The 27,988-nt window shown below is 37.7% G+C and overlaps 1 protein-coding gene across 4 annotated transcripts in view; it reads left to right on the top strand.

Moving 5' to 3' along the window:
- The window catches only part of LOC109090840 (telomerase-binding protein EST1A-like), a 31,943-nt gene extending 3,957 nt beyond the window's left edge, over positions 1-27,986 (top strand). The window contains exons 2-21 of one of the 4 annotated variants that reach the window (XM_042732939.1): positions 3,141-3,251; positions 3,465-3,576; positions 13,805-15,968; positions 16,096-16,288; positions 16,860-16,970; positions 17,172-17,278; positions 17,493-17,571; positions 17,754-17,864; positions 18,021-18,230; positions 19,062-19,123; positions 22,742-22,887; positions 22,997-23,113; positions 23,236-23,410; positions 23,492-23,708; positions 24,539-24,706; positions 24,834-25,001; positions 25,123-25,267; positions 25,347-25,564; positions 26,196-26,277; positions 26,679-27,986. In XM_042732939.1, coding sequence (XP_042588873.1) covers positions 13,933-15,968; positions 16,096-16,288; positions 16,860-16,970; positions 17,172-17,278; positions 17,493-17,571; positions 17,754-17,864; positions 18,021-18,230; positions 19,062-19,123; positions 22,742-22,887; positions 22,997-23,113; positions 23,236-23,410; positions 23,492-23,708; positions 24,539-24,706; positions 24,834-25,001; positions 25,123-25,267; positions 25,347-25,564; positions 26,196-26,277; positions 26,679-26,809 — 4,476 coding nt within the window. In that variant the 5' untranslated portion in view covers positions 3,141-3,251; positions 3,465-3,576; positions 13,805-13,932 and the 3' untranslated portion in view covers positions 26,810-27,986. Of the gene's footprint in view, positions 1-3,140; positions 3,252-3,464; positions 3,577-12,836; positions 13,047-13,804; positions 15,969-16,095; positions 16,289-16,859; positions 16,971-17,171; positions 17,279-17,492; positions 17,572-17,753; positions 17,865-18,020; positions 18,231-19,061; positions 19,124-22,741; positions 22,888-22,996; positions 23,114-23,235; positions 23,411-23,491; positions 23,709-24,538; positions 24,707-24,833; positions 25,002-25,122; positions 25,268-25,346; positions 25,565-26,195; positions 26,278-26,678 lie in introns of those variants that run through there. The other 3 variants (XM_042732938.1, XM_042732937.1, XM_042732936.1) reach the window with 3 other exon arrangements.
- The last annotated feature ends 2 nt before the right edge of the window (positions 27,987-27,988 follow it).

Below are 27,988 nucleotides of genomic sequence, written 5' to 3'. Positions count from 1 at the left end.
ATATATAAACTGTGTATCCTTGTTACTTCTTCTGAACCTTCCAGTTAAACTCTCAAGATTGAAAATGTATCTAAATACATTTATGATGATTAAAAACTGGTCTGATTTTGAGGTAGGGGAGACCAGGAAAGCCTCTAACACCATCAGTTTAAAATGATACAAGTAGGCTATAAAGTATAATTTCATCTGTCATGAAATTAATGGATGTTAAAAGACAGAACTATCATCTGAATCATCAGGTTCCCTTCTTTAAACCAATATATAACATCAAAAAAAAAAAAAACCTTTACGTAGGCTATAATTTTAGATGTTTTAATTACAACTATCATCTGAATCATTAGGTTCTTGTTTTAACAATTATATAACATCCACACAACCTTCTCACCTATTTGAGTAAATTTCATTGAAATATTATGACTGATCAAGTTATAGCACTTTCCAACGTACTTCTGCTGGACCCAAGATTGCACACAATATGACCGTGTATAGGCCACATTTACCAAAACTATGGCAGAAAAACAAACACATGCTGTTATGGTTTAGAGTTTTAAGTCTTTTGAATACTTAAAATGTTTAAAATGAATAGGGGAATGGGGAATGGCAAAGTAATCTTAAACAAGTTTTTGCTCAAAATAGAAATGTTGAAGAAGTGAATTCGATGTAGTGCCACAAATGAACACATCTTATATATATATATATATATATATATATATATATATATATATATATATATATATATATATATATATATATATATATATATATATATGCTATTAGTATGAAGTACAAAGAGGGCTGTTTTTACCACCTGTAACACTTACTGAAAAAATCATAAGATGTGTTCATTTGTGGCACTACATCGAATTCACTTCTTCAACATTTCTACTTTGAGCAAAAACTTGTTCATGATTACTTTGCCATTCCCCATTCCCCTATTCATTTTATATGTAGGCTATATATATATGTGTGTGTGTGTGTGTGTGTGTGTGTGTGTGTGTGTGTGTGTGTGTGTGTGTGTGTGTGTGTGTGTGGAAATATTATATTAAAGTTTGAGACACTTAGCACAAAACACCTGTTACAGATGGTTAAACAATGTATGTAACGTAATACAGTACCCCTCAGTCTCCCCTATAAGAGCATCTTGAACAGCAATATATCGTGTCAGTTTAGTTGTTCTTTTAATTTCATTAAACATATTATGAAAATATAGCTATCCATACTGTATAATGTATAAAGTGTAATGAAAATAAAAAATCTGGATTGATATGTATTATCCTGTTGCGTGAGCGCGTGAGTCGTGATTCATCGCGCGCCGTTCACCCTTTGATTACCACAGTCTAGCGTTTCAGTGCGGACGCCCTTTTCTCCAGCAAGAACGGAACATCGCAGTCTAATTACTTGTGTTTGATGCGGCAGAAATCTCTACCGCCATTCGGCCGTTGTAATAAACCGATTTGAATCATATAACGCGCAGAACGTCGACAAGCTCTCTGCGGATCGCGTCGCTGAATCATTCTCGAGGAGATGCGTTTAGTTATTCAGACAGACGTCAATGGGAAGCAGTCAAAGCAGCAGAGGATTGATCAGCCTCCTGAAATCAATAAAAGTGTAACTCGATTTGAAATCTCTTAAGTGCGCCGAGAGCACGCAAATGCGTACAACCGGTAGTCTACGTCCTCATGACCAATTCTGGATAGCGATTTGGGGATCCCTGAGACGTAACGCACGTGTCAGACGGGTAGCTCGTATTCTCCCTCCTGAACGTGGGAGGATCGAGACAGCGGAAAACACCGCGTGCCCCCGCAAAGGGTACGTCCCTGAGGAAGTTTGCAGCTTTTCGAACTGTCGCTGTGCTCATATCAACTTATTTAGAATATTATATCAGAAAACATATTAATTAAACAAGAATAACTTGTATTTAACAACGTGCTGCCAACCCACACATAAGAACACGTGGCCTCATCGATAGCCAATATGTTTTAAGACCCTAAAACCACCCTTTAGGCACCTTATTGAATTGTTAGTTTTTAATGTATACATTAGCTATAAAAGACCCATTTATAAACCTTTTTTACTAGCAAGTAAAAAGATATTACGATGTTTGAGGACTTTTGAATTAATTTCTACATAGACACACAAGAATGAAAAAGTTTTAGGCGAAACATTTCCACCGAAGGACGCATATTGAATTTAACAGATGAATACGAGGCTGTAAGGGATAGACTTTGGCTGTGTCCAAAACCACATATAGGCTATCTCGAGTAAGTAGGCTATTTTTTTGAATACATAATTGCTTCGCAACAGCTAAAAAGTATGTGTGCACTATGCATGTAACATACAGCGGATAACATAAGTAACACGTCATAATTTTTCCCATTAAATATATTTCTAAATGTTCTGTTGACATGAAATTTTCACCAGATGTCGGTAACAACCCAAGTAATCCATACATGCAAATAAAACAAATAAGTTAAGAAATTAAGTTATGTGTAATAAAATGGAGTGACACAGGGAAAAAGTATTGAACTACTTAAATTGATTTAAAACTTTGTACAAAAGCCTTTGTTGGTAATGACAGTTCAAGACACCTCCTATATGGACAAAGTGTGATTTTGGCCCATTCTTCCACAGAGTCTTCAAATCTTAAAGGTTCTGTGGGCCTCTTATGAACTCTGTTCTATAGTTTTTATTTTCTATTGGATCCAAGTCAGATGATTGGCTGGGCCATTATAGCAGCTTTATTTTCTTTTTCTGAAACCAATTGAAAGTCACCTTGGCTGTGTTTGGGTCGTTGTCTTGCTGAAATTTGTTTCATAATCATCCTGGTACTGTAGGTGTTGGGACTGAACCAGCTAATATTAATTTCCACTGACAAGTGGCAGGACTGTGTTCTAATTACTGATAGATTTCAGCTGGTGTCTTGGCTCTACTTGCCTTTTGCACCTCCCTTTCTTCATGTGTTTAATATTTTTTCCCTGTGTCATTCCACTTTATTACATAGAACTTCATTGCTGAACATATTTGTTTTGCTTTCTTTGTATGGATTACTTCGGTTGTTACCAGCATCTGGTGAAAAGGTCAATACTTATTTTAACCACTGTAAATGTAATCTGGATATACTATATTTGCCATGTTGACAGATCACGTGACCTACCAGCATCAGTTGCGTCACTTCATTGCCTCCCATAAATCCTCTCCCATGGCCTCAGTGTTTATATTATGCACATGTCAGAATCTCGCAGGAAATCTAGGTACTTTTTGCTTACTCTTTTATACTGTGTATTCAGACATACTTTTTTGTCACATACTGTTTTTCACCTACTATATAGTAGGGAATTATGTGGTTTTAGATGCATCCTTTACAATGGTATAAAGGTCCTACATCATGTAATTGTCACAACTTACAACTTTCAAACCTGTTATGGAGTTTTGTCTTGTCAAAGTGTTTGTTTGTTTTTTTTCAGAGGGACATTTGAACAATCATCTGAACAACTTGGAACAGTCCATTGAATGCACTGTAATTCTATCCCTCTGTCCCAGAATTGGTGCTACCCTGAGGTCTATACAAATCTACAGGTAGTTTAATGAATCAATTATATAAAACTGCACTTACTTGGCCCAACCTGACATGAAATGAAATTCACCCTTGTTCCGAGAACACAGTTCAACCTTTCTGTTAAAATCAACATTTATTATTTAGCTGACCCTTGCACAAATATATATGCCAGTGTACACTTGTTTATACAACTTATATATATTAGTGTTGTCAATCAATTAAAAAAATTATTAATCGCACATTTTTCTGAAATTAATCGTGATTAATCATGATTAATCCCACCTAACATTAAAGTTTTTATTGCAATAATTTCACATTCAATATTCAAATTAATGTACAAACACAAAGACAGTATATTTTTAAATATTTGTTTAATGGCATCTCTTTTTATGACTGAAGGCCAGTATCAATGATACCAGTACTGATTTCTCTATAAAATTAACCATTATAGCAGTGGTTTTCAAACCAGTCCTGCAAGCACCCTAGCACCTCACATTTTGTATGTCTCCCTATATCTGACACACCAATTTCAGGTCTTGCAGTCTCTACTAATGAGCTGATGAGTTGAATCAGGTGTGATAGATGAGGGAGACACAGAAAATGTGCAGTGCTGGGGGTGTTCGCAGGACCGGTTTGAAAACCACTGGTCTATAGCCATTCAACATTCAACACAGTATAATTGAGAGCTATCAATTTGAACATTTATTAGACTTTAAAAAATAACTTCTAATTTAAGTGAACTTAAAAAAATCTTCACATTAACCCATTATAATAAATGTCATATTTACCTGTGCCCTTCAGTAGAAAAATACAGAAATTGAAGTTATCAAACACTAAATTCTAAATTAAATATAGATGAATCTGTAAAGCTTTTTTTTTATTATTTATTTATTTATTTTTGTTCTTTGATTAATAGACATCACAGCAGCTGGTTATTAGGTTGTTTTGGCTGCTATTCCTTTAAGAGCTGCTGCTGAACGTGACGCGGATCTGACACGCATCATATTTTCTCTCAACTCTTTTTAACTTTGCAGACCCACTTCAGGTCTTAAAGTCTCTATTAATGAGCTGACGAGTTGTTAAAAATATCTAATGCAATTAACGCAGGGGCGGGGCTAGGGTCGGCCACCCCACTCACAACTGCTGCTTGTGTCAATTTTTCTCTTGACATTTATTCAGTCGCAGAACGACTGAGAATGGGAGACGTTTCAGACGGGTGCTCCACTTCACTTCAGCACCAGGCACGAAATATAGAAACGGTACTGGCCCTGTCCCAAATGGCCCCCTAAACCCTTGCGGTTTTCCTCTGAGTCCGCACTTTCGTGACGTAATGCCGCTTTGACTGTCGGGTAGTCTGCTGAAGTGCGGATCGAGGGCGCATAATGGCCACAAAGGGGGCGATCGCGAGCACCCTTCTGAACGCTAAAATGACAAATGGGACACCCTATCTCTCGTAATCTCATGGACTTAACGGAGACACGGTGGCCAATATAAGTCTGTGAAAGGCCGCAAGTGCACATGAAGTGTTCCATTTCGGACAGGGCAATTGTGCTCGCAGCGCTTGCTCTTCAGTTGCACACACAAAGGTGCCAGCGCGGCCTGTAGCCTGTATCCTTTCATATCAAAGTGCGAAATAAACTACGTGCATGCAATGTCGTGGTCAGTTAAGTCATGAAGTTACCAAAAAGCGATTAAAGCTGCCTTAAAACTGTGCATGCGTGTAATATATTTTATATGATTCACATTTAAGAACATGTTTTCAAAACTGTCCTGGAGCAGCCCAGCACTTCAGGAGTCTCACTCATCTAACACACCCGATTTAAACTGAAAAAATTGAAATGTTAGATTGGATGACAGAATTCACAAACATATTGTAATATAAGAATGAATTTGAATTTCATTTGTCCAATTGGACTTTTGAGGCAAGCCATTTTGCAATATTCAGACAGTATCAAACATAGCTCTGCGGTTTTGGAAAAAACGTTTCTTTAATAAAACATGAATCTAGTTGTTTCACAGACCCCTTTCTGAACTTCAGCAGGGCATTTCGGGTGAAGACATGCCTTCCTTTTTGAATTTAGAGAGAAATGCACGCATCACCAATTGCAGGAAGCTCACTGCCGGATTCAATTTCTTTTATTTCAGAGCAAAGGACAGAAAATAACTCTCTTAGACGCTGAGTGGGAAGAGTCTTTGGGAGGCTGCGTTTACTTCCGCTTCTATTTTCAGAGGCCCATCTCGTCATCAGGAGCTCCTTTTTTTGTCACCCCAGCCTACTCTCTGCATCCCTCCATCTTTTGCTTAGTTAATTCCTATTTGTTTGAGTTTCTTCCAGCTGTGAGTTTTTTTTTTTTCAAGAACATCCTGACCTCCAAATGTCCTCGTTTTAAAACATACAGATATAGTAAAATATATAGCACATATCATTAATGTAAATTAAAATGTATGCATGGATAATTTCTAAAAGAAATTCGACAGATTGTTGGTCATGTGTGGGCATATTTTGCAATGTGCTGTTTGTTAAAGCTTTCGTTAAAAATAACAAGAAGAGATACTGAATTTTGTTATCTCCTCTCTCTCTCTTTCTCTCGCTCTCTATTTCGTTGTCACTTCCGCCCACCCTTCTCATCCTGCTCTCTTCCTCCCTTTCCAATGTATTCGCCCCCACAGAAACTGTCACCTCCCTCCCTTTTCTCTCTCCCTGCTTTTCGCATGTCTCTCCACATTGTCACTGTATTGTTTCTCTCTCCCCGCATTTGCAGATGTTCCTCAATTTGCTAGCGATGCCGAAAATGATATCAGAATTTTCTGTAGATTGATTCAAAAGGCGAGACTTGATGTCTGGAGACAGTAAATGCTCCCTCCATCTGTGTCTCCCTTCTCGCTTTCTTTTTTGTGTCTCGCTCTGTATTCGCCGCACAGAATGCACTCAGATCAATACAAAAAAAGCCCACACCCCTCCCTTATCCTCTGCCTCCCTTCTCTTTTCACCCCTTCCCACCCACCACGTCTCTCTCTCTCTCTCTCTGACTCATGCAGAAATCCCTGCATGCCTGAGCCCAGTTTGGGTTTTCTCTCTCTGATTGCTAGGCTGACTTGCATATAATGAGGTTTGCCGGAGAGAACGAGTGAAAAAGAAGGATGAGTGAGAGGCAAGTGGGTTCTGATTGGTAAAACCCCCTCCACCCCCGCGTGTTCATTTACACGCACACACACACACACCTTCAGACCCCCAAATGCACACATTTCTATTCCTCCTACCACACCCACCCAGATCACCCAGCACATCCATACATGCACACACACTCTCTCAGTTCATTCATTATACATCAAAAGAACAATCTGGAACGCGATGAAACCACAGTGTGACCAATAACTATCGACAGATGGGATATTCCTTTAACAAGATACATATTAAGTCACTGCACTATATATGCAAAAGAGAAATCTTGAGTGAATCATCCACTAGCATTGCAGTCGGTGACAGAAGAACACAATATTCAGTGGAAGTGCAACATACATAAGTAAAACGCAGTGTAAAAGGAGAAAATGTGCAGCTTTTTTTTCTTGTCTAGTAGTTTATATAGTGTGGTTAGATTGTTTTATTCATATTAAATCATATTTCTGACTTATACATTGCTGATCAAAAGCTTGGGATCTGTAAGTGTCTTCAGTCTTCAGTGTCACGTGATCCTTCAGAAATCATTCTAATATGCTGATCTGCTGCTGTAGAAATATTTATGATTATTATCAATGATGAAAACAATTGTGTTGGTTCATATATTTGTGGAGATGGTGATACATTTAATTTTTCACGATTCTTTGATGAGTAGAAAGTTCAAAAGAACCAAATTTATTTAAAATAGGAATATTTTATAACATTATACATTGCTTTACTTTTACTTTTGATCAGTTCATCCTTGAATAAAAATATTACCCCAAAATTCTGAATAATTCCTCAAAATTATGAAGCATTTAGATTTATATCTATTCTATTTTTCTTGCTTATTTATTTATGTATTCCTTCTTTTTTGTCAGACTGTGTGTTATTCATTCTTCCTTGATTGTTTGTTCCAATGATGTTATTTCTGTCTATATTTGAAAGACAATAAAAAGTTGATTACGAAAAAAGCAGCACAACTATTTTCAACACTGATAATAATCAGAAATAATTTCCGAAGGGTTAAATGTATATTTGCATATATTAAACACAGAAAATTAGGTCTCAGACTTTTGGGTCCTTCTGTATATAAACCATGAATAATTGATGTCATATTAAATATTTAAGTTAAGCAAAGTTATTTCTTCCTCATTTAGTGCATATTTGAGTAGCTTGTAAATTAAACACACTTCCTCACTCTTTTGCTTCATGAGAAGTCCAGCATTTCTGCTGCTATCCTCTCTTTCTCTCTTCCCGGTCTCTCTATCTCTTGTCTTCTGTTCTTCTTCCTCCCAAGAGCTGTTAATGTGAATTAAACATTAAAAAGCTTTCGTAAGGCTTGAGGTTATTGGGATACATACGTCACAGGTTCCATATACCCTCTCGATCTCAAACGTCATGTTTTTCAGCCCTAAGTCTCATTTTCTTTTTCCCTCCTGGTTCTTCTCACTGCATTAGCTCTGCATTGCTCATTGTTCTTTCTGCACCTTCTCCACCTCGTCATTTAATTCTCTCATATTAATCACTGTCTCTTTCCCCAAGTGTCACCTGGACCACTTCATCCCTCCTTTTACCATCATCCACCTCTTCTCTCATTACTTTTAAAAAGTTGCCTTCAGCCGATCACCCACCTCCCCTTTACATCCCAAGGGAGAGCGGGGGAGAGAACAGGAGTGTGTGTGAGAGAGAGAGAGGGATGGATAAATGAGGGGGCAGGAAAAACCCCCTGGTGTTGTGAATTCACCTGCAGAAAACTCCCAGCCTTTCCCACCTCCGCTCTGCTCATCTGTATTCCGAGTCTTTTCTCTGCTCTCGTTCTCCCTCCTCCCGCCTCGATATCTCATCTCCCCCTCCTCCCTCGTTTCTGTCCCTCAGTATTACTTTATACCTGCAGCATAGTGCAGCAGTTCAGTATCAGTATTAAGTATTAAAAAGATTTTTTGACATGGCACCATTGGCACGAAAAAACAAAGGTTCTTCGTTTCCTTCTATAGTTCAATGAAGAAACTGTAACATTCATGGAACCTTTCCATTCCACAGAAGGTTCTTTATAGTGAAAAAAGGGTTCTTTGGATTTTTAAAACGTTCCTCAGACTTAGAAAAAATGGTTCTTTTAAGAACTGTTCACTGAAATGTTATTTTAGGCACCAAAAAATTTTTTTTGCATGGCATCAAACCCCCGTTTGAACCTTTATTTTTAGGAGTATGCGTGGTATTATAATGCTTTGAAACAAGACATGTTTATAAATTGGTATTAATTGGAGTACCCTGTAAATTTCATTCATGATGTATGAATGGAATTGTCATGGTACATCAATATTTACAGTAGTACTGAAAGATTACTAAAAGGTAAGCTTTCAGTACTGCTGTATATATTGAAGAACCGTGGTACCATCAAATTGTCACTGGGCTGATACCCTTTCAAAATGTGCATATATGTTATTAATATGTACCTTTAATATACCTAAATGCATCATTTAGGGTTGAAGAAGGTACAAAATTATACTTTTTGAAAAGGTACCATCCTGGAGACAGTTTTTGTACTTCTTTCTGAGAGTGCAATATAGCATTATATGCAACAATTTTAATGTAGGATGCATACTGGCTTTAATTAATAAATAAATAAATAATCATAAATGATTCTAACTTGAAATGTTTTAGATACATATCGCAAGTGAGCAAAAAAATTCTTCCAGATGAAATCGCACACCTCGAATTGACATCTGAACGATGTATGTGTGCTATCAGGGAGGTGTTCTTACACCCTGTGGAGCTGACAGGAAGCACTTCCATAAATATGAAATTCAGACAAAAGGTGAATTAGGCTCCTGTCCCTTTAAATGCCTGGCTGATGCCATGTTGCTAGGGAAATGGAGCTGTTTACTCCAACATCAGTGTGAGCTGGCTGACTCTCTTGTGTCCTTCCACGTTTTCTCTTTCTCACTTGATCTCTCTTCCGTCTTTGATTCTCTCTGTACATTTTTCAATCTCCTGATGCCTTTTTCCTACTTGCCCCACACTGTCAGAAAAGGCCAGTTTAATTTAAAAGGAATAAACTGATGTTGGTATTACTGATACATGCATGTGCAGAATTGTTGTGTGATTCTTAGAAATTTTTCTTAAAAAAGTAAAATGATGAAAAACTGATCTCTTGAATCAAATTTTAACTAAGTTGCTTAGACACTTTCGCTTTTTCTTTGTCTCAACAAGTTTTATAATTGCCAAACCTCCCCCATATAAGTTTTTTATTTTTAAAGAGTGTGATACATTTCAAGGTTTCATATCTGTAATAAGACAAATGCATATTCTAGTCAAGCAGAAGAGAAATAAAAGACAAAACTGTGCAGGGAAATTTCTAATGAACGTCCTTGAGGTTGCTCTTGAAAATATAACAACACTGACACCTGTGGCCATGCGGAGGAACTGCACTTTACATTTGTCAAAATGCCATACGTTGAGACATAAAATAGTTTTTTGTTGTTGTTGTTGGTTTTGTTTTGTTGTTTTGCAACAAGGGGCTGTATGCTCTATTAATTTTTTTTTTTTTTTTTTTTTTTTTGCATTTTCAGTGAGTTCTTTCCATTTCGGCTCTTTAATTGCAATGAAATGTCCTCACTTTTCCCATTTCACGACACACACACACACACACACACACACACACACACACATGAACACAAAGCACATGACTCACAAGGATGACTCATAGTACCCACCTCTCTGTTCTCACTGAACTCTGTCATCCCTTGAGAGAGAAAGAGAGAGATGTAGTGGGTGATGGCTGACATGAAGAGATTTCATTAATTTCATTAATTTTTTGTAAACTGATTTATGATGCTCTTTTATCGGAGCTGTTAATGGTCCAGTCTCTTTCAAGTGAAAACAAAACCTTAAAAATGTAAATCCACCGTTTGGAGTTAGATTTTTCCTCACACACTGTAAAAAATGTGGAGTAGGATTTACTTGAAAAATCTTTGCAAATTTTTTTCACTCAGAAAAGGCAAGAAAATTTACAAACATTTGCCAAGTAAAAGCCTAAACATAATTATTAGTAGGTTTAATTAGACATATTTAAGTTAAATTTACTTGGAAATTCCCAGTTAATTTTGTTGACTCTTTGTTTGTAAATTTTACATTATGTAATGCTTATCACTGTAAAAAAGTGTACAAATTTTTCCTTCTTTTGCACTCATATATTTTAAGTAAAACTCAAACATTGAATTAAATAAAATCTGCAAGTTTTTACAATTTACTTTAACAAGGCAACACTTGAAAACCACCATTCTACTACAGCATGTGATTCACTTGCAAACATGCAAGTAAGCATGTAGACAGTCTGTTATCCTTTTAAGATAATATACCTACTCTATAAAATGAATAGTCAAATGAACACAGAGACCTCAATACTTGGTACATCACACACAATGACGGTAACAATCAGTGAATAGTGTTTGAGTATGAATGGGTCATTTTGAGTAGAAAAATGAACTCCAGGTGTCACAAAACAGTATGTTCCTAAAACAAACAACAACTAACAACTAAACTATACAACTTACAACAAAAGCAACCATAAAACAGTGTACATTTTTAATTATTCATGCCCCACTGCATGATGGGAAATATGGGATCATAACTTTGATATTTACTTAAAGAGTCCTTGTAAACATAACAAACGGTTCTAAGTAAAATATACTTGAGTTTTTTTTACTTTAATTTCTACTTAGGCAGTTCCATTTGAATTTACTTATGTATTTAAGTAAAATAAATAAAAACGAAACCTCAAGTAGCTTATTGAATTAAACGTGATATTTTGAAGTAAAAAGACAAAATAGGATTTGTTTGTAAAATTTACTTAACTGATGCTATCTTTATTTACAAGTTCAAAAAATCACTTTTTACAGTGCAGGCACTCAAAATAATGTACCTTATCCTGGCAATTCATGTAAATAGCATAAACAGAAGTCATATTGCTCACGCTGTAAAGTTGCTCAGTGAAAGAGAGAGAGAGAGCAGGCTAATTAAAGTCAGTTTGAGAGCAATTTCAGCAGCTATTCCATCTTGAAATTGGCAATAAATAAATAAATATATAATAATAATAATTATATACCCATACAATTTTTTCCGATGTGAAAATATAACTATAAATTTCATGTGTGTGGGGAGAGCACATACACACCTCTCTCGGGGGGAGTCGTGGCCTAATGGTTAGAGAGTCGGACTCCCAATCGAAGGGTTGTGAGTTCGAGTCCCGGGCCGGCAGGAATTGTGGGTGGGGGGAGTGCATGTACAGTTCTCTCTCCACCTTCAATACCACGACTTAGGTGCCCTTGAGCAAGGCATCGAACCCCCAACTGCTCCCCGGGCGCCGCAGCATAAAATGGCTGCCCACTGCTCCGGGTGTGTGTTCACAGTGTGTGTGTGTGTTCACTGCTCTGTGTGTGTGCACTTTGGATGGGTTAAATGCAGAGCACTAATTCTGAGTATTGTCAAACATACTTTACATAACTTAACGACAATAATATTATAATTACGTAGGCCTATATGATTTGTCAAAGAGTTGTTATATTTCTTACTGATTATAATATTTGATTATTAGAAATCATTAATAAGTATTTTTTCATTATTCAGATTATAGAGAATACAAATAATAATTAAATATGTAGACATTTCATTTTTTATTTTATTTGGTATTGAAATGGTATAGCCTAGCCTATTTATAAATGAAAGTTACATAAAACAAACTCATTGTTACTGTTTTTCAAAAATAATTCTGGAATAAAGGTAAATATTTGAGTTAATTAAGAAAAGTGAAAAAAAAAAGTTTTGGTTAATTTTTAATTCATCAAAGGGATACTTGATCCAAACCTGTATGAACATCAGTCGCCACTGACTCAACTGTTCGGTTACTCACATTATTTAAACAGCTTATTTTATGTTAAACAGAAGAAAGAAACTTTTAAAGGTTTGGAAAAACTTGAAGTTGAGAGTGAGTACATTATGACAGAATTTTCATTTTTGGGTTAACTATCCGTTTAAAAAAATATAAGTTGTTGTTTTCATTTGTTGTTTTATTTTAATAATCGTTTTTTTTGTGTGTTATACAGCGGTTCTTTGGATCCCCTTTTTGTTTTATTGCCTTATTGTAATACCCCGCATTATGACGGGATTTATGAACGCGTTTTGGCTTTATGGCTTTTTGGCCCTACCATGTCGCCGTGTGTTTGTGTTTGGTTTCGACGAAAATGGCGGACGAGCTGGAAAGAGTACGAATTTCAGCAGCGGAGCTTCGAGCAGAAGCGTCGAATTTCACCACACACGGCGACAGTATAAAAGGTTAGCAGCTCTCTAAATGTTTATAACCATGTAAGAAAAGTGGTAGTCGAAGACAAGCCTTATTTTGACATGTGACGTTAAAGTTAGGGTTGAGTTTGCTAATAGCTAGCTAGCATAACAGTCAACAACAGTCGTCGCTCATGTGGGTTGAACGGCGCTTGTTTTGAAAGCATTTAACATCTCTTGCGTATTTTTTTCTGCAATGTATTTAAAATTATAATATAATAACAGTGCCATATAACTTAAGCCGCCCATGTAAGTGAAACGCTTTTTATTTGTATAAAGAATTAAGTATAATGCTAACTGTTACTGGTTATTGGAGGCGGCAACTTCTTGAATGAGATATTTAATTTAAAGTTAGATTTTATGAATAAGATGCTATCCAACGCCAACTCTTTAACTTTTGTAACTTTATTATTGCTGTCTATGTATTTGTAGTCAACGAATGTTGCTGGGTTGGCTTGTTACAGTACACATGCAACAGGTTATTTTCCACCGATGTCATAGCAACAGCAATTTGGTCTTAGATTATAATTTTTTTTTTTTATCAACAAAAACATTGTATGTTGTGATATTTTTTTCTTCTTCTAGGTATGTCAAGCTCTAAAATATTTTATCAGGCAGAAATTGTAAAGAGTTAAGAAATAATAATTTACAAAAAGCCCTGTGAATATTGTTGTGGGCACTCTATGAACCGCCCTAATGTACTCTTCAGTCAATAAAATATTTCTTTTCTGTTTTTGTCATCTTTTTCTTAGAATTGCGAGAGGAGGGTAAGAAGCACCGGGAACGAGACGGCAAACGTCCAGACTTGCAGTGGTACAAACCTGGTGCTGCCCATCCACGCAGACGTAAGAACAGCGCAGAAGGAGCCGGCTCAGACCCCATGCACCCACCGGACGATTGTGTTTTTGGTAATGACACCAAAATGCCTGACGGCTCACCTACCAGTCCTGGAAGCCCTCATGTAAGCACTGGAGAGTTTCCAACTGATCACAGCCAGCCTGAAGCAAATCATAACACTAAAGGACATGTAGGCAATAAAAACCACCAACTTGTGGGTGGAAATGCTGTTAAAAGCATTGAAGGTGCTGGTACACCCAAATCACCGAAGCAGTCACAAAAGATGCGTAAACCTGACCGTGAGATATATCAGCCAGGGGGGCGAAGGTCTCAAGTACACAAAGAGACCAGGGTGAGCAAAGAATTAGATGGGGATCGAAGGAGAGATGAGCAAGAAGTGAGTGGGAAATCTGCTGAAATGATTATTAAGTGTGAGAAAGAGGAAAAGCGTAGAAACAAGCGAGGGAAAGATGGCAGGAAAAAGCAAGAGTCAAAGGGAACTGTAGACAGTTCCTCTGCAAACAAAAATGAAAATAATGTAGAGAGTATCACGGGTAAAGTCAGCAATCTCCATTTAGAGTCTGAGGAAAGCAAAGATGGAGCTGGGCAGGATGTTACACACCAGAGAAAACCTAGTGGGGAAGGGCGAAGAAGCCAAGCAGGTGGAGGGAATGAAGTGACTGGAGAAGACAAAAAAAAGGAGAGGGGTAATGGCAAATCCAGAGCAGGAAGGGAAAAAGGTAACAACCAGGGCTTTGCCAAGAAAGAGCCAGGGGAAGGAGGAGGAAAAGGCTCAGAAGCAGATCAGCCTGAAGGAAAAAAGCAGAGAAATGTTGGCGGAAAAGAGGTGAGCCGTGACCAGAACATGAACCATGAAAAACCACAAGGGAACAGGCTAAAAGAGAAAGGAAAACCATCTGAGAGAACCGATTCAAACGGAGTCAACTCTGCCTCAAAGCGATACTCTCAGTCAGACATCCGGCGTCCTCGAAACCGCACCTACAGCACGAGTTCGGCCAGTAGTGGGACCAGTATGGACGGTCTGGCTGAAGCTGAGAGACTTAGAGGGGAGGCTCAGCAGCTGGCGGCACGCACTGCGGAAAAGACTGCTGGACAGAAGGAGTTCATCCGAAGAAGCCAGGGCCGCCCGAGGAGACGGATGGCACGGACATTGTCTTCCACAGATTCGCTGGAGGAAAATGAGGTGTGGGAGAGAGAAGATAGAAGAGGCAGAGTTGCTGACGAAGCCAAGAGCACCCACAAAGGTCCCGAAGGGGGCAGAAGAGGGCAAAGAGTGCCAGTATCTAGCGGTCGAGGAGGAATTTTGAGAGTTTCTTTGGACAAGAATTCAAGCGAGGAGCAAGCAAGCCGAAAAAACCCCAGAGGTCGTGGTAGGGGCATCCTGGTGCTTCCTGCCCACACTGATCTTACTTTGACCCCAGAGCCAGGGCCTCAGCTTGGAGCAATGAGAGGAGGAATGGGTCTTGGCCGAGGAAGAGGCGGCCGTGGAGGAGGGACAAGACGCCTTTGGGACCCAAATAACCCGGATAAGAAACCAGCACTGGTGTCAAGCCAACAATCCCAGCATGCATCTCTCCAGCAGGCTTTGTACTTGCAGCAGGGTGGATGCGGGCCACTGAACTTTCTGGACACTGATGACGAGACCACAGGAAGTCCTCCTGTCCGACAGGGCGAGTTTTTCCAAAACCAGCAAGCCGCTGCCATGGCTTACTACAAATTCCAGAATTCCGACAATCCCTACTGCTATCCGCTATCGGCCAATTCCCCAAACACCCCACCACGCTATCCTTACCCATATCACATTCCCTACCAAATTCCTAGCTCCAATGGGATGTATCCCACCACTATGCCACCTTTTTATGGACCCTACGGGCAAAGTGGGCCAGGTTATCCCTCTCCAGCTGGATCTGGTCTCACTCCAGAAGAGGCAGAGGTGCAGACCAGAGGAGAGCTGGGAAAGTTGCTTCGGCTGGCTGACAGTCAGGAACTCCAACTCAGTAACCTGCTGTCCCGGGAAAGACTGAGCCAGGAGGGATTAGAGAGGATGGCCCAGCTCAGGTGTGTATTGAATTTTGAACATTTTGCATGGGAAAGATTTGTTGTATTAGAGTTCTACAGTTAGTAATAAAGAACTTTGTTGAACTTGTTCTCTAACGTATTTCTATTTCTTCTGTTGTTTACGCAGAGCTGAACTCCTGACATTGTATGAGCGGGTGATTTTGACAGACATAGAGTTCTCAGACTCTCAAAACCTGGATCAGGCTCTGTGGAAGAATGTGTTTTACCAGGTGATAGAGCGGTTTAGGCAGCTACTGAAGGACCAGACATCAGATGCAGCCCCACAGATAAAAACCATGCTCATGACCATACTGGAAGAGGTAGATATGCACAGTGTGGTCTATATCCTTCTTATGAAAGTCCTTGTCGTTGTCTAAATTTTTATTAAGTGAGGATACAATAGATTGGTTAAAGCCATTTTATAATGTTCCAAAAATATATATTAAAATAAATGTTATTTTGAACTTTCTATTCTTCAAAAAAAAAAAAGTCAGAAGAAATTGCCACAGTTTCAAATAATGGCTCCTGAAAATTCATCTTTCCATCACAGGAATAAATTACATTTTAAAATAAAATGTTATTAAAATAGGAAACAGTAGTTTTAAATTATAAATAAATGATATTTTAAAATATTTCTGTTTTACCACAGTTTAATGCAGTAAACATTTCAATAGTCCTACCAAATCTAAACATTTGAATGGTAGTTTGGTTTAGATGCTCTTATCCAGAGCGACTTACAAAATGTGCTTTGGCTTTACATATGCAATTGTTTAAATATTCACTGGTCTTTATGGAAGAATTTTTTTTTTGTATTATTTTATATAGCATCATTCTGTGATATAATCTATTTGTGACAGGATGTTAAGAAGAAACGTTTATTTTTTTCCCTAGGGGGCATTATTTTTTGATTCGCTGCTACAGAAGTTGCAGACTGTTTTTCAGTTCAAGCTGGAGGACTATATGGACTGTATGGCTATACGAGCAAGACCTCTACGCAAGACGGTATGCTTCTTGTGTTTTTTAGTACTATCATGTAATGAATTACTTAGGAGTATGTGCCCAGCTGCAACAAAGCCCTTTAAGCACCTTCTCATTGTAGTGTTTTTCTTGTCTTCAAGAGTTAGTTGTAACAGGCCCTTGATAGTTAGTTCTGCTTTTGTTGAGCACATTCAACAAGTGTGAATCCACTTTACCTTGTTGCAGGTGAAGTATGCTCTGATCAGTGCCCAGCGCTGCATGATCTGTCAGGGGGATATCGCACGATACCGTGAACAGGCTAGTGACTCTGCTAACTACGGGAAGGCACGCAGGTAATTCTGTCATGGCCACATTAAACAGAAAAGGTGTATTTTATAGGGTAGTATGGTATTTCAGTCTACATACATGTTCTTTCTATTTATATCATATTGTATAAAATGAATTAGCACAGCATGAATATCTTTTTCATCAATTTACCAATGACAAACTAAGACATCAGTTAAGTGTCTGTATTTTAGTGTTAAGTTTTTTTTTTCTCATGTGCAGCTGGTATCTAAAAGCTCAGCAGATTGCTCCAAAAAATGGAAGACCCTACAATCAGCTGGCCCTGCTAGCAGTATATACGGTGAGAATTCTGCATAACAGAATATTTACATTTTAAATAAAAATGTTAAGACTTGCACTGATATTCAAAATATTAATTGTGAGGTTGAGGTTTATTATGCGCTGCTTGTTTGATATTGGCTTATATGATGACTATTAAAATTAAAGTTAAATTAGTTCTTTCTCCTCTCATCTCTCATTTAGAAGCGAAAGCTGGATGCTGTATACTATTACATGCGTAGTCTAGCCGCCAGTAACCCAATCCTCACAGCCAAGGAGAGTCTGATGACGCTGTTCGAGGAAGCCAAGCGCAAGGTATGCACTTTAATGCTGCTGCTCAAATAGAATAATCCAGCTTTGATTTAATTCAATTTAAATAGTAATGGAAATATTAAACAATATTGGGTGTGCAGATGAAAAATGTCAATAATCTTAGTGTTTGTTTATATTTGTTCTTCTCTCTTAACCAAGGCTGACCAGATTAAACTTAGACAGAAGCAAGAAGATGGAGGTACCCGTGGTCCCCGAGGTCATGTAGGTGGGCGTCGTGGTGAGGACACCACCCGAGTGGAGATCTGGATACGTCCCACCGGGCATCCGGGCACTTCTCGTCTGACAGGCAGTGAATCGGGCAAAGACTCTGAGCAGGACGGAGAGCTGGGAACTCTGAGTCCCAGTGATGTGAGTGCTTATGTAAAAATATGTCATTTTCTCTGCTCACAGTTAAATTCATTTGAGAGCTTTGCTTCAGAGAAATGACAAAATAAAATACCACCATTGCTGATACATGTGTTAACAAACAGATACTTTTTAAATATATTTTTTAAAAACATCCATCAAAAAACATCTAATTTTAAGTAATTTATATAATACAGTAATTTTAAGTGCCTGTTGCATTTAAGGCAAGAAATATTCCTCTGAGCCACGCAAATGTTTTCACAAATGTTTCAAAAAGCGGGCACAAACAGGCACACGTATGACACACGTAGAAACACCTGCGCACATTAGGAGAGCCAAAGAGGTCACGTTGAGTTGTTTATTGATAGCACAGGATGAGGCTGACTGTGAGTCACCCATCAGTGGCAGAAAAGTGCATCATTGTGCCATGATGCACCCGTCATTTTGGTAACCTTGGATATTTGCCCACGTCAGCAACAAATGCACACTTACACTTTAAGAAAGTTGATCTCTTCCACCCCACCATTCGTCTTTTGTAAGGGCTAGCAGGTTGTTTTGAGCCCGCTGCTTCAGGCAATACACTGATTTAATTAAATGAGAGCGCTTTAGGTTTATCAGCTAAACAAGATGCTCATCCTGTGGCGAGTTTGTCAATTTTCTGATTGTTTTGTTTGTGTGTTGAGTTTTGGTGAATGTGCACACCTATGGAGTTATTGGTTTGAGGGGGAAAACATGAGCTATTTTTTACTTTGAACGGTTGCTATAATTACAATAATTTTAGCTGAAGAGTTGAATTACTCTTTTCCTTACATTTTTCTGTAATTTTCTTTACAGCTCAACAAGAGGTTTATTTTGAGTTTCCTGCATGCTCATGGAAAGCTCTTCACTAAAGTAGGGTAAGTCTTAATGTCAACAGATTTGTTGTAAACATCCATTTCGACTACGCTGCTTTGCTGTTAATTTGACCTTTGACATAAAAAGTTAGGTCCCACTTAACTTTTAGGTGGCCTTAACTATCTATTGCATTTTAATGAATCATTTGGTACAATGCACTTACTTGTTTTTACATTGTACTTATATTTAAAAAAAAATATCTGCATGTAATTACACCTGTAATTACATTTCTGATTATACTGTTGACTAGGGCTGGGCGATATGGCCAAAAAATTATCACGATAATTTGTTTTCATATCAGTCAATATTGATAATTATCACAATAAATGTCACATTTTTATTTCTTTCAAGTTTAAAGGTGGATTTTTGCTCCAATGTGAAAGTTGTAAAAAATCAAGACTGTTAATTGTGGTTTTAAACTATTCTTTATGATCAGAACATGACAAACACTTTGTTTTTGAAATCTTTACACTTTTACTGTAATTTTTTCTTAACATAAATGTTAATATAATTTTTTTCTTAGTTTTGCATGTTCTAAAGAGTAATATTGTTTCAAATCTAGAAACAGGTTTCTGTTGCCTGATAATATTAATAATTTACCTTTTTCTTTTGTCTCTTAGAAATACACATTTGATAGTAGCTCGAGTTAGGATGCAGATGTAGATTTATGTTCATTATCAAAATCAGTAATATCTGTAAAAATTGTAGCAATCTTATTTTTTTATTGTGAAATTTAATTATTCTGACTTTTTTTAACAATTGGTCTTTCATAGTAGCATACATTTATATAATAATAATCAATTAAAACCACAAATATAGCACCTCAATACCATTGGAAAAATTGTATATGGCTTCTAGGTATTTGTATGAAAAACAGTAGTCTAAATACATTTAGTATAAACGCTATAGCTTAATCACAAAAAGTACTGTAATTATATTCCAATACTAATACATGTCTACATTAATAATATAATAAAATTTGACATGAATACCCACATTTCTGACACAATACCATGGTGCAGTTAGTGGTATTACAGTAAACAGTAAATTGTTTATGAGGCAAATGCGGAACAAAAGAGTGCTAGTCATTTGAAAATTGTATTTGTAAATGCTTTTACATTTAAAATTTTTTATTTTTTTACAAATAACAGCATGTCTAAAAGTATGAGACAACAACTAACAAAAAACATAGGCCTACCATTAAAAGCCGTGCTTGCATAGGTTCTGCATGATTCTCTTCAGTGATATCCTCTGCTTCTTAATCAGGCTCAAATTGATAACCGATATTAATGACGCCGTTGTTTACAATACAACTGGAGCACATGCCGCTGAGGTGAGGGGCGGGACGTTTAGATGCATGCTAGAGGCAGTTTAGCCGATCACAACACACTGGGCTATCTAACCAATCAGAGCTCATTGCCTATTTCTGAGGGAGGGGTTTCATAAAATAAGGAAACGATCAGCCCGTTTCTCAGAGAGGGGACAGAGCAGTGTAAAAAAAGGTAAATTATGTGATTTTTTTTTTTTTTTTTTTTAAATGAAGCATTAACACGTTTGACTGCACCCCATAAACACAATCAAGCCTAGAAAAAAAACACTGACCCACCCCTTTAAAAGATCATGATCTTATTTCAAACACACATGCGATCCCATTTTTAAATGATAATGATTCACCGGTGTCTATTAAATCTTTGAAAATAATCATACCGGAACATTCAAATCTGGTAAGAAACAGCTTCACAAACAGTCTTTTTTAACTACATAGTATTGTTGATGTCTTGCAGTCATTCATATCATCACAGAAATACTGAGATGAAAGTTTATAGTTCAGATATAAACATTGATGTCTATCCGTAGCGACCAAAATGGAGCAAATCCCCTTTTGAAAGTAACTGGCGCTTCAAATAACGTTTGTGTCGATTGCATTGTTTCGCCACTAGGGGGCAAAAATGTGGCTGTTAAAAATTTGACATTGAATCATTTTATTCAAGAGATTTGTTCAAAAATGCTGATTCATCCATTAATAAAACAAGTGTAGTTTTTATGTGAGTCATTGAATCATTCATTCAAACCACTTTTTCAAAATTTCACTATTAAAAATTGGTGTATTAAATATATTTTACATACATATTAAAGTGTTTAATAGTTCATTCAAATTAATGAAACACTTTTAAATAGACTGCCGCAATAATATTTTGTCGCAGACTATTTTGTTTAGTTCAGAATTGTGAGAGAATCGTGATCTCTATTGAAAAAAAAAAAAAAAAAAAAATCATAAAGCTCAATTTATCCAGAATCATGGAGCTTTATATTGTATGGAAAATATTGTTAAATTTTTGTAGGGGTGTGCGATTATATTATCGTCTGCGATAATATCGTAATTGTTGTTTTAACGATGTGCAGTTTGACATTATCGAGTATTTTGCAAAAACAAAAAAAACACCTATGGAGTGCATGCATACATTACGTGATTCAGTCTATTAAAATGCATTAAGAATGATCAAAAAATTCAAGATATGGGGGCAGAAAAATTAGCCCTACATATTTATATAATTTCATATAGCCTAGTTGAAAACGCACAAAGTGTGCCTTTTTTTTTCTCTTCAAAAATAAGCATGATTACAAATGTGATATTGATTTTATACAACGGTTCAATAAGCAGTAAGTTAATATTAAGACACCACATTGCCTGTTTTTGCTCCATTTCGCCAACAAATAATTATTCCAATCACAGCCACAGCACTGTTTTGCTTCTCTGAGCAACATGACAGTGTTTCATTCCTAAATGAATCAACTGTTTAAATGATTCGGTTCAATCGCAATGACTCCCTTAACAGTGGCTTGCTGCCACCTACTGGCGGTTTTAACTTCACATTTAAAGTATCTTTTCATTTTAAAATATTTCCAAATATCAGTATTCAATGTTTTATGTTTAAAATATTAAACCATTATGCATTTGTAACTGCAGGTTAAAACATTTCATGTCCCTCTGAGCTGCATCAACATGTGTAAATACATCTAAATGCCACTTCATATGCAACCTCTGCAAAGATTTTTGTTGCTACAGATTTTATTTGTTTGGTAACATCCTAAATGTCTTTTTATTCTAATTGACTAATTAAATGTAAGTGTAATTTGACTCAAAAGATGCACACCTTTAGAAAGAATACAGTCTTTATTAGGTAAAAATGGCCATAAGTATAAGGTAAAAATCAATTTAAACTTATGAAAAAGATCAAAATTCTATCACTTGTGTTAACGGAATATGAAGAATACACACAGAATATGAAGAATATCAAAAACTGCAGTTGCCCCCAGTAGTCAGATTTCAGCACAATAACACACTCGGCAAAATATTGTCTAATTATCATTATCGAAAAAAATCCCCAAAAATATTGAGATCTTTTTTTTTTTTCAATACAGTACACCCCTACATTGAAATTTTATTGTTACTATGATTGTTCATTTCTACTTTGAGCTGCCATGAAAATAGCCTTTGCTGCTGACATGGCATTAAATAAAACAAAACAAAACATGACAGGCTGATAATTACCACAGAAAATAATTTTTATTGAGAATATTTTGTACTCATTTGCATAATTGTTGTGATTGGTCCTCAGGATGGAGAGTTTTCCTGCTGTAGCCAGTCGAGTGTTGCAGGAGTTTCGGGCCCTCCTCCAACACACCCCCTCCCCCCTCGGTAGCATACGCATGCTACAAATCATCACTATTAACATGTTCACCATCCATTATGCACAGATCAGAGGTAAAGATTCAACATTATCAGTGGGCGTAGATCCTATCTGGTCCATTGAAAACAATCTCTCTTGCTTCTTACTTTGTTGTGCCTCTTAATCTTTCATTCCTTCTCGTAGCTGAAGGGCAAGGTGAAACTCGGTCTGTGTTAGAGGAGCAGACCATATCTCTTGGTTTAGCTATGTTTGGTCTCCTTGTGCAACGTTGCACTGAACTCCTAAAAGAAACACCTGCTGGTGAGTCGACAGTGGCTGTTTCTCTAGTGTGTTGCCTACATAGACAGCATAAAGTCACTCTCAGTATTTGTGACTCCTATGCAGCTTTGTCTAATTGTTTGCTTCCGTTTTGTCTCTGCCAGAGCCTATCCCAGCAGAAGAGCTGGGGGAGTTTGATGAAATGGACGATGAGGAGGGGATGGTGCGGGTGTCTGTCTTCCCTCCCGACCTCAGAGAGCTGCTGCCCAGCATGAAGGTCTGGTCCGATTGGATGCTCGGCCACCCAGACAAGTGGAACCCTCCTCCCTGCAGTATTCAGTGAGTCCTGCTTGCGTTACATGCTCAGGGCACTGTTGATCTGGATCTGAGCTGTGGTAATGTGGTACTGTGTGTTTCTAGGGGGGGTCCAGATGTGTGGCAGTGTCTTGCAGATCTGTGCAACTCTTTGGCCCGTGTGTATCACGGTGAGGTTCTGCTCTACAAAGCTGATGTAGATGGAGAAGGAGACGAGGAACTCAGAGTCCTACAGTTGGAGGAGGACAAAATGCTCTCTGGCTTTGTCCCACTGCTCGCTGCCCCACAGGAAGCTTGCTATATAGACCAAGGAACTGATGCGGTCAGTAATGTACTCACCTATGGATTGTGTTGATATAAAATGTGTGTGTGTGTGTGTGTATATTATTCATTCAGTCCATTATCGCCTGCTAGGTGGAGAATATATCAAATTTAGGACTGTTAGTAGATTACAGTAATTTGTAAATTCAACTTACTATTATCTATTTTTTTGTAGTTCTTTTTTAATTCTAATTTTTCAGAATGTTTTATTAAATGTTTTATCAAATTCTGCCTATATTTAGTTAAATAAATTAGCTATCTATTTATTTTAAATTCCAGTTTACTACTATTTATTATTTTATTTTTATGTAGTCCATTCAGTCTATTATTGACTGTTTGGTGGATAATATTAGGGCTCTCAGTAGATTAAAATAATTGCTATTTATTTATTTATTTGGCTTTTTTTTTTTAATTTGGCATTTTTTAAGCTTTTTTTTATCCCAAGTTGCTATAATTGGAAAGTGTATTTTATATTTTATTTTATATTTTTTTGGTCCATATAGTGTAAATATGTTTATTCTTCTTTTGAGGAAAGAAAATGGTCGATGGCAATCGAATTCTTCTATACAAAGGCTGACAAAGCCAAATGACTTTAGTAAAAATCTTGATTTGATTTATTAAATCAATTAGCTGACTTTTTCATCATTTACTAATAAATGAGAGTGAATGTGATGTAGTTCTTATTCTGATCAATCATAGAAATCACACAGAACTGAAATAAGCTGAATTAAGTCCAATAAATTAGCATTTTATAATATTAAACCTGTTCTCTAATAAATCAAGTTATCTGCTGTAGTTATCTCAAATCTGAATGATTGTTTTTATGTGCAGGCTATAGCAGCGGACTGTAAGAGAGTGACTGTTCTGAAGTACTTCCTGGAAGCTTTGTGCGGGCAGGAAGAGCCGCTGCTGGCTTTTAAGGGAGGAAAGTACATTTCCATGGCAACACCTCCTACATCCAGCGTAAACACAGAGAACAAAGCGCAAACGCAAGAACAGGTACAGCGAATCTCTCATTACCGGGATGTATTTAGCTTTTCCTCAAATCTGAGACAATTATTTTCCAGTAACTCACCAAAAAGAGAGTGTGGTTAACCGAGCACGGCTACTTCCTCTGTTTTCTCAGGAGGATGATGTCATTGTGGAGGAATCGTCTCTCTCTGCATCGGAAGGGGAGATCGATGGAGAGATGGAAGGAGACGGAAGTGAGGATGATATCAGAGAGCTGAGGGCACGGCGCCACGCTCTCGCACACAAGCTGGCACAGCAGCAGAAACGGCGGGACAAGATACAGGTATCTCCAGATGCCATCTTTTTCCGTACACCTTGTCTACTTTTGACGTTAATGATTCTTAATCCACAATATTCCAAACTAATGATATAGAGCTGAGCAAGTGTCCGTTTCTGTCCTCCAGGCTGTTCTGCAGACGGATGGACAGCTGGAGATTGAGGTCAGGCCGTTCTATCTGGTCCCGGACACAAACGGCTTCATAGATCATCTGGATGGACTGAGGAAGCTTCTGGCCTGTGGGACATACATCCTGGTTCTGCCTCTTATTGGTAAGACCCTCTTTGATAATTAAAATACACACAAATATTTCACTCTTATGTTTAGTGTTACTATCTGTCCTTATGACAGTGATCACGGAGTTGGATGGTCTGGCTAAAGGGCAGGACAGTCGTGAGGGGGTCGGTAATGGTGCCCATGCCCGACAGGTGCAGGAGAGAGCCAGATCAGCGGTCATGTTTCTGGAGAAAGCATTTGAATCTAGAGATCCCTGCATCAGAGCGCTCACCAGCAGAGGAAACACACTGGAGTCCATCGCCTTCCGCAGTGAGGACACTTCAGGACAAAAGGTATGTGTTTCTTCCCCTTTGTGAAAGAATGGTGGTGCTAAAATACAGAGGGTTGTGCTGTTTCACACATAGTTTACACTCCCATTCTGTCTCTCTCTCTGCTGCGAGTTTCTTTTCATGTTGTTTTATTTACATTTCGTCATTTAGCAGACGCTTTTACCCAAAGCGACTTATAAATGAGGACATTTATTTGATTACATGATTTATAGATGATTTGACACATATTTGGATCTGAACCACTGTAAGTTTGTCTTTCATTGTTCAAGGCAGCTGTTTGTCATCAGTAGTGGTTCACTTCTGCAAAATTAAATACCAAAATATTGGTATTAAGGACTGCCTTAATATCTTTATAATCTTTATAATCACCTTATAATGCTTTTAAAATCATCTGTCTTTAGACGCTCATAAGTAACACGACAGACAGACTGCAGATGATTAGTCTAACGATGATCTTCAGGGAACATAAGACTTGGAAACGGTTCTATGGTGTGCACCCAAGTTTGGAAAATGGCTTCCACATCAGCCAGCAACATTAGTGTGAAAAATCCCTTGAGAAGTTCAGAAATGCACACAAGACTTTAAGCTCTATTTTAAAGCCGCCAACTCATTGTGCGTCTCTCTGTCTCCCCAGGGCAACAACGATGATGTCATCCTGTCCTGCTGTCTGCACTACTGTCAGGACAAAGCCAAGGACTTCATGCCTGCTGAGAAAAGTCAGTTCACTTACTTTTACTTGTTAGGGGCAATTCAAACAGGACGCACTTTTGCATTACATCTGAATTTGTTTTTAATTATCAATCCATTTTCACAGTTTTACGGTATCTGACTCTATGATCGCTATGTTTTAAAGAAATGGTTAAGTAGAAACTCAGGCCATCCAAGATGTAGATGAGTTTAGGGCTGCAAAACAATTAATCGCGTTCAAAATAAAAGTTTAAACATGTAAAAGTAAAAGCATGTATGTGTGTGTATTTATATATACATAATAAATATACACAGTACACACACATATAGTATGTAAACATGAACTTTTATTTCGAATGCGATTAATCGCGATTAATCATTTTGCAGCCCTACATGAGTTTGTTTCTTCATCATGTTTTGTATTCTCCAGATGGGCCAGTGAGGTTACGCAGGGAGGTGGTCTTGCTCACGGATGACCGCAATCTGCGAGTCAAAGCTCTTACACGCAACGTACCGGTCCGGGACATCCCAGCATTCCTGATCTGGGCTAAAGTAGGCTGAAGCGCAGAATTGACCTACCGCTGTACAAACCAATCATCCTCCACTGCAAAAGTTGGGAGGAGATGAAGAAATTGTCACACAGAGAGGATGAATATTAAGGGGAGAAATACTAAAAGCTTTTTGTCAAACCGACAAAAAAAAAAAGAGCGGAGTGACACATCAAGCCATTTTACAAGAAAGAAATGAGGATTTTCCCCGTACAACGCAGCGTGCATAGATGACCGCTTACTTCTGAGGGTGAGATAGACACAATTGGAGGGGGTTGAAACCAGCTTAGCTGATTTGGGGGTTGATTAAAAGCCCGGATGAAGAGGAAGCGCGCGGGGTGTACGTGTGTGAGCTAGAGAGTGTCAGCTTGTAGTTATTGTGTGAAGAAACACGGGCTGCAGATGAGCTCATTCCAGCAAAGGGCCTGCGAATAGGCGAGAGCTCCAGTAGGGGGCGGTGTGAGGCGGTCTCACGTTCCACTTTAGCGGCCCATGAGGCCCTGATTGCGTTTTCATCGCCTCGAAGCATGATTGTTTTAAAGCTCTTATGATTTTTACTTGCTTATTTAAGTTTGCATTGCATTTTTGACTTCAGTTTGGACTGTCAGGTTCTGGTTTTCATTTAGGTCACGTGGTTTAGTTGTAACACCCTCATAACTGTCGTTTTCTGTAGTAGCATCTTTATAAGTGTGTGAATCCAAGTCAGAATATAAGATTGTAACATCTGTGTGTCGAGTAAATACTGAAGTAATGAATCTGTCATCACAGTAGTTTTAATGCAGACTAAAATGAGTTTATCTGTCTCTGAACGGTTATCTGCATTTTTGAGGTCGAGCTAACAGAAAAGTTCTAGTTTCCTTTTTTTCCCCCAAAACCATCAAGAAAACTAATGCATCTAGTTCATACTTTATAGAGTCTTGGAAATGTTTTCAGATGTTCTGTGCAAATTATTTTCATGTCTGTATTAAGTCGAGTGGTTTGTCTGTGCTTGTATTTTAAAGTATTGTAGTTCTAATAGGACCTGGTATGTCGTCTTGTTACAGTCTTGTCATTGTTTTAATGCTAAAAAATATCATCCTCCCCTTTGTTATGTAGTAAGAAACAGCAGCATCTGAATTATTCACCTCTGATTACAAGTCTTCCTAATTTGTTTGTGTTGTGGATTTAATTAAAACTAATTTTGGAGTTAATC

The sequence above is a fragment of the Cyprinus carpio genome, chromosome B10 (genome assembly GCF_018340385.1).
Source record: "Cyprinus carpio isolate SPL01 chromosome B10, ASM1834038v1, whole genome shotgun sequence".
In the NCBI taxonomy this organism is placed as follows: Eukaryota; Metazoa; Chordata; class Actinopteri; order Cypriniformes; family Cyprinidae; genus Cyprinus; species Cyprinus carpio.
This window is presented reverse-complemented; position numbering and strand designations above follow the sequence as displayed.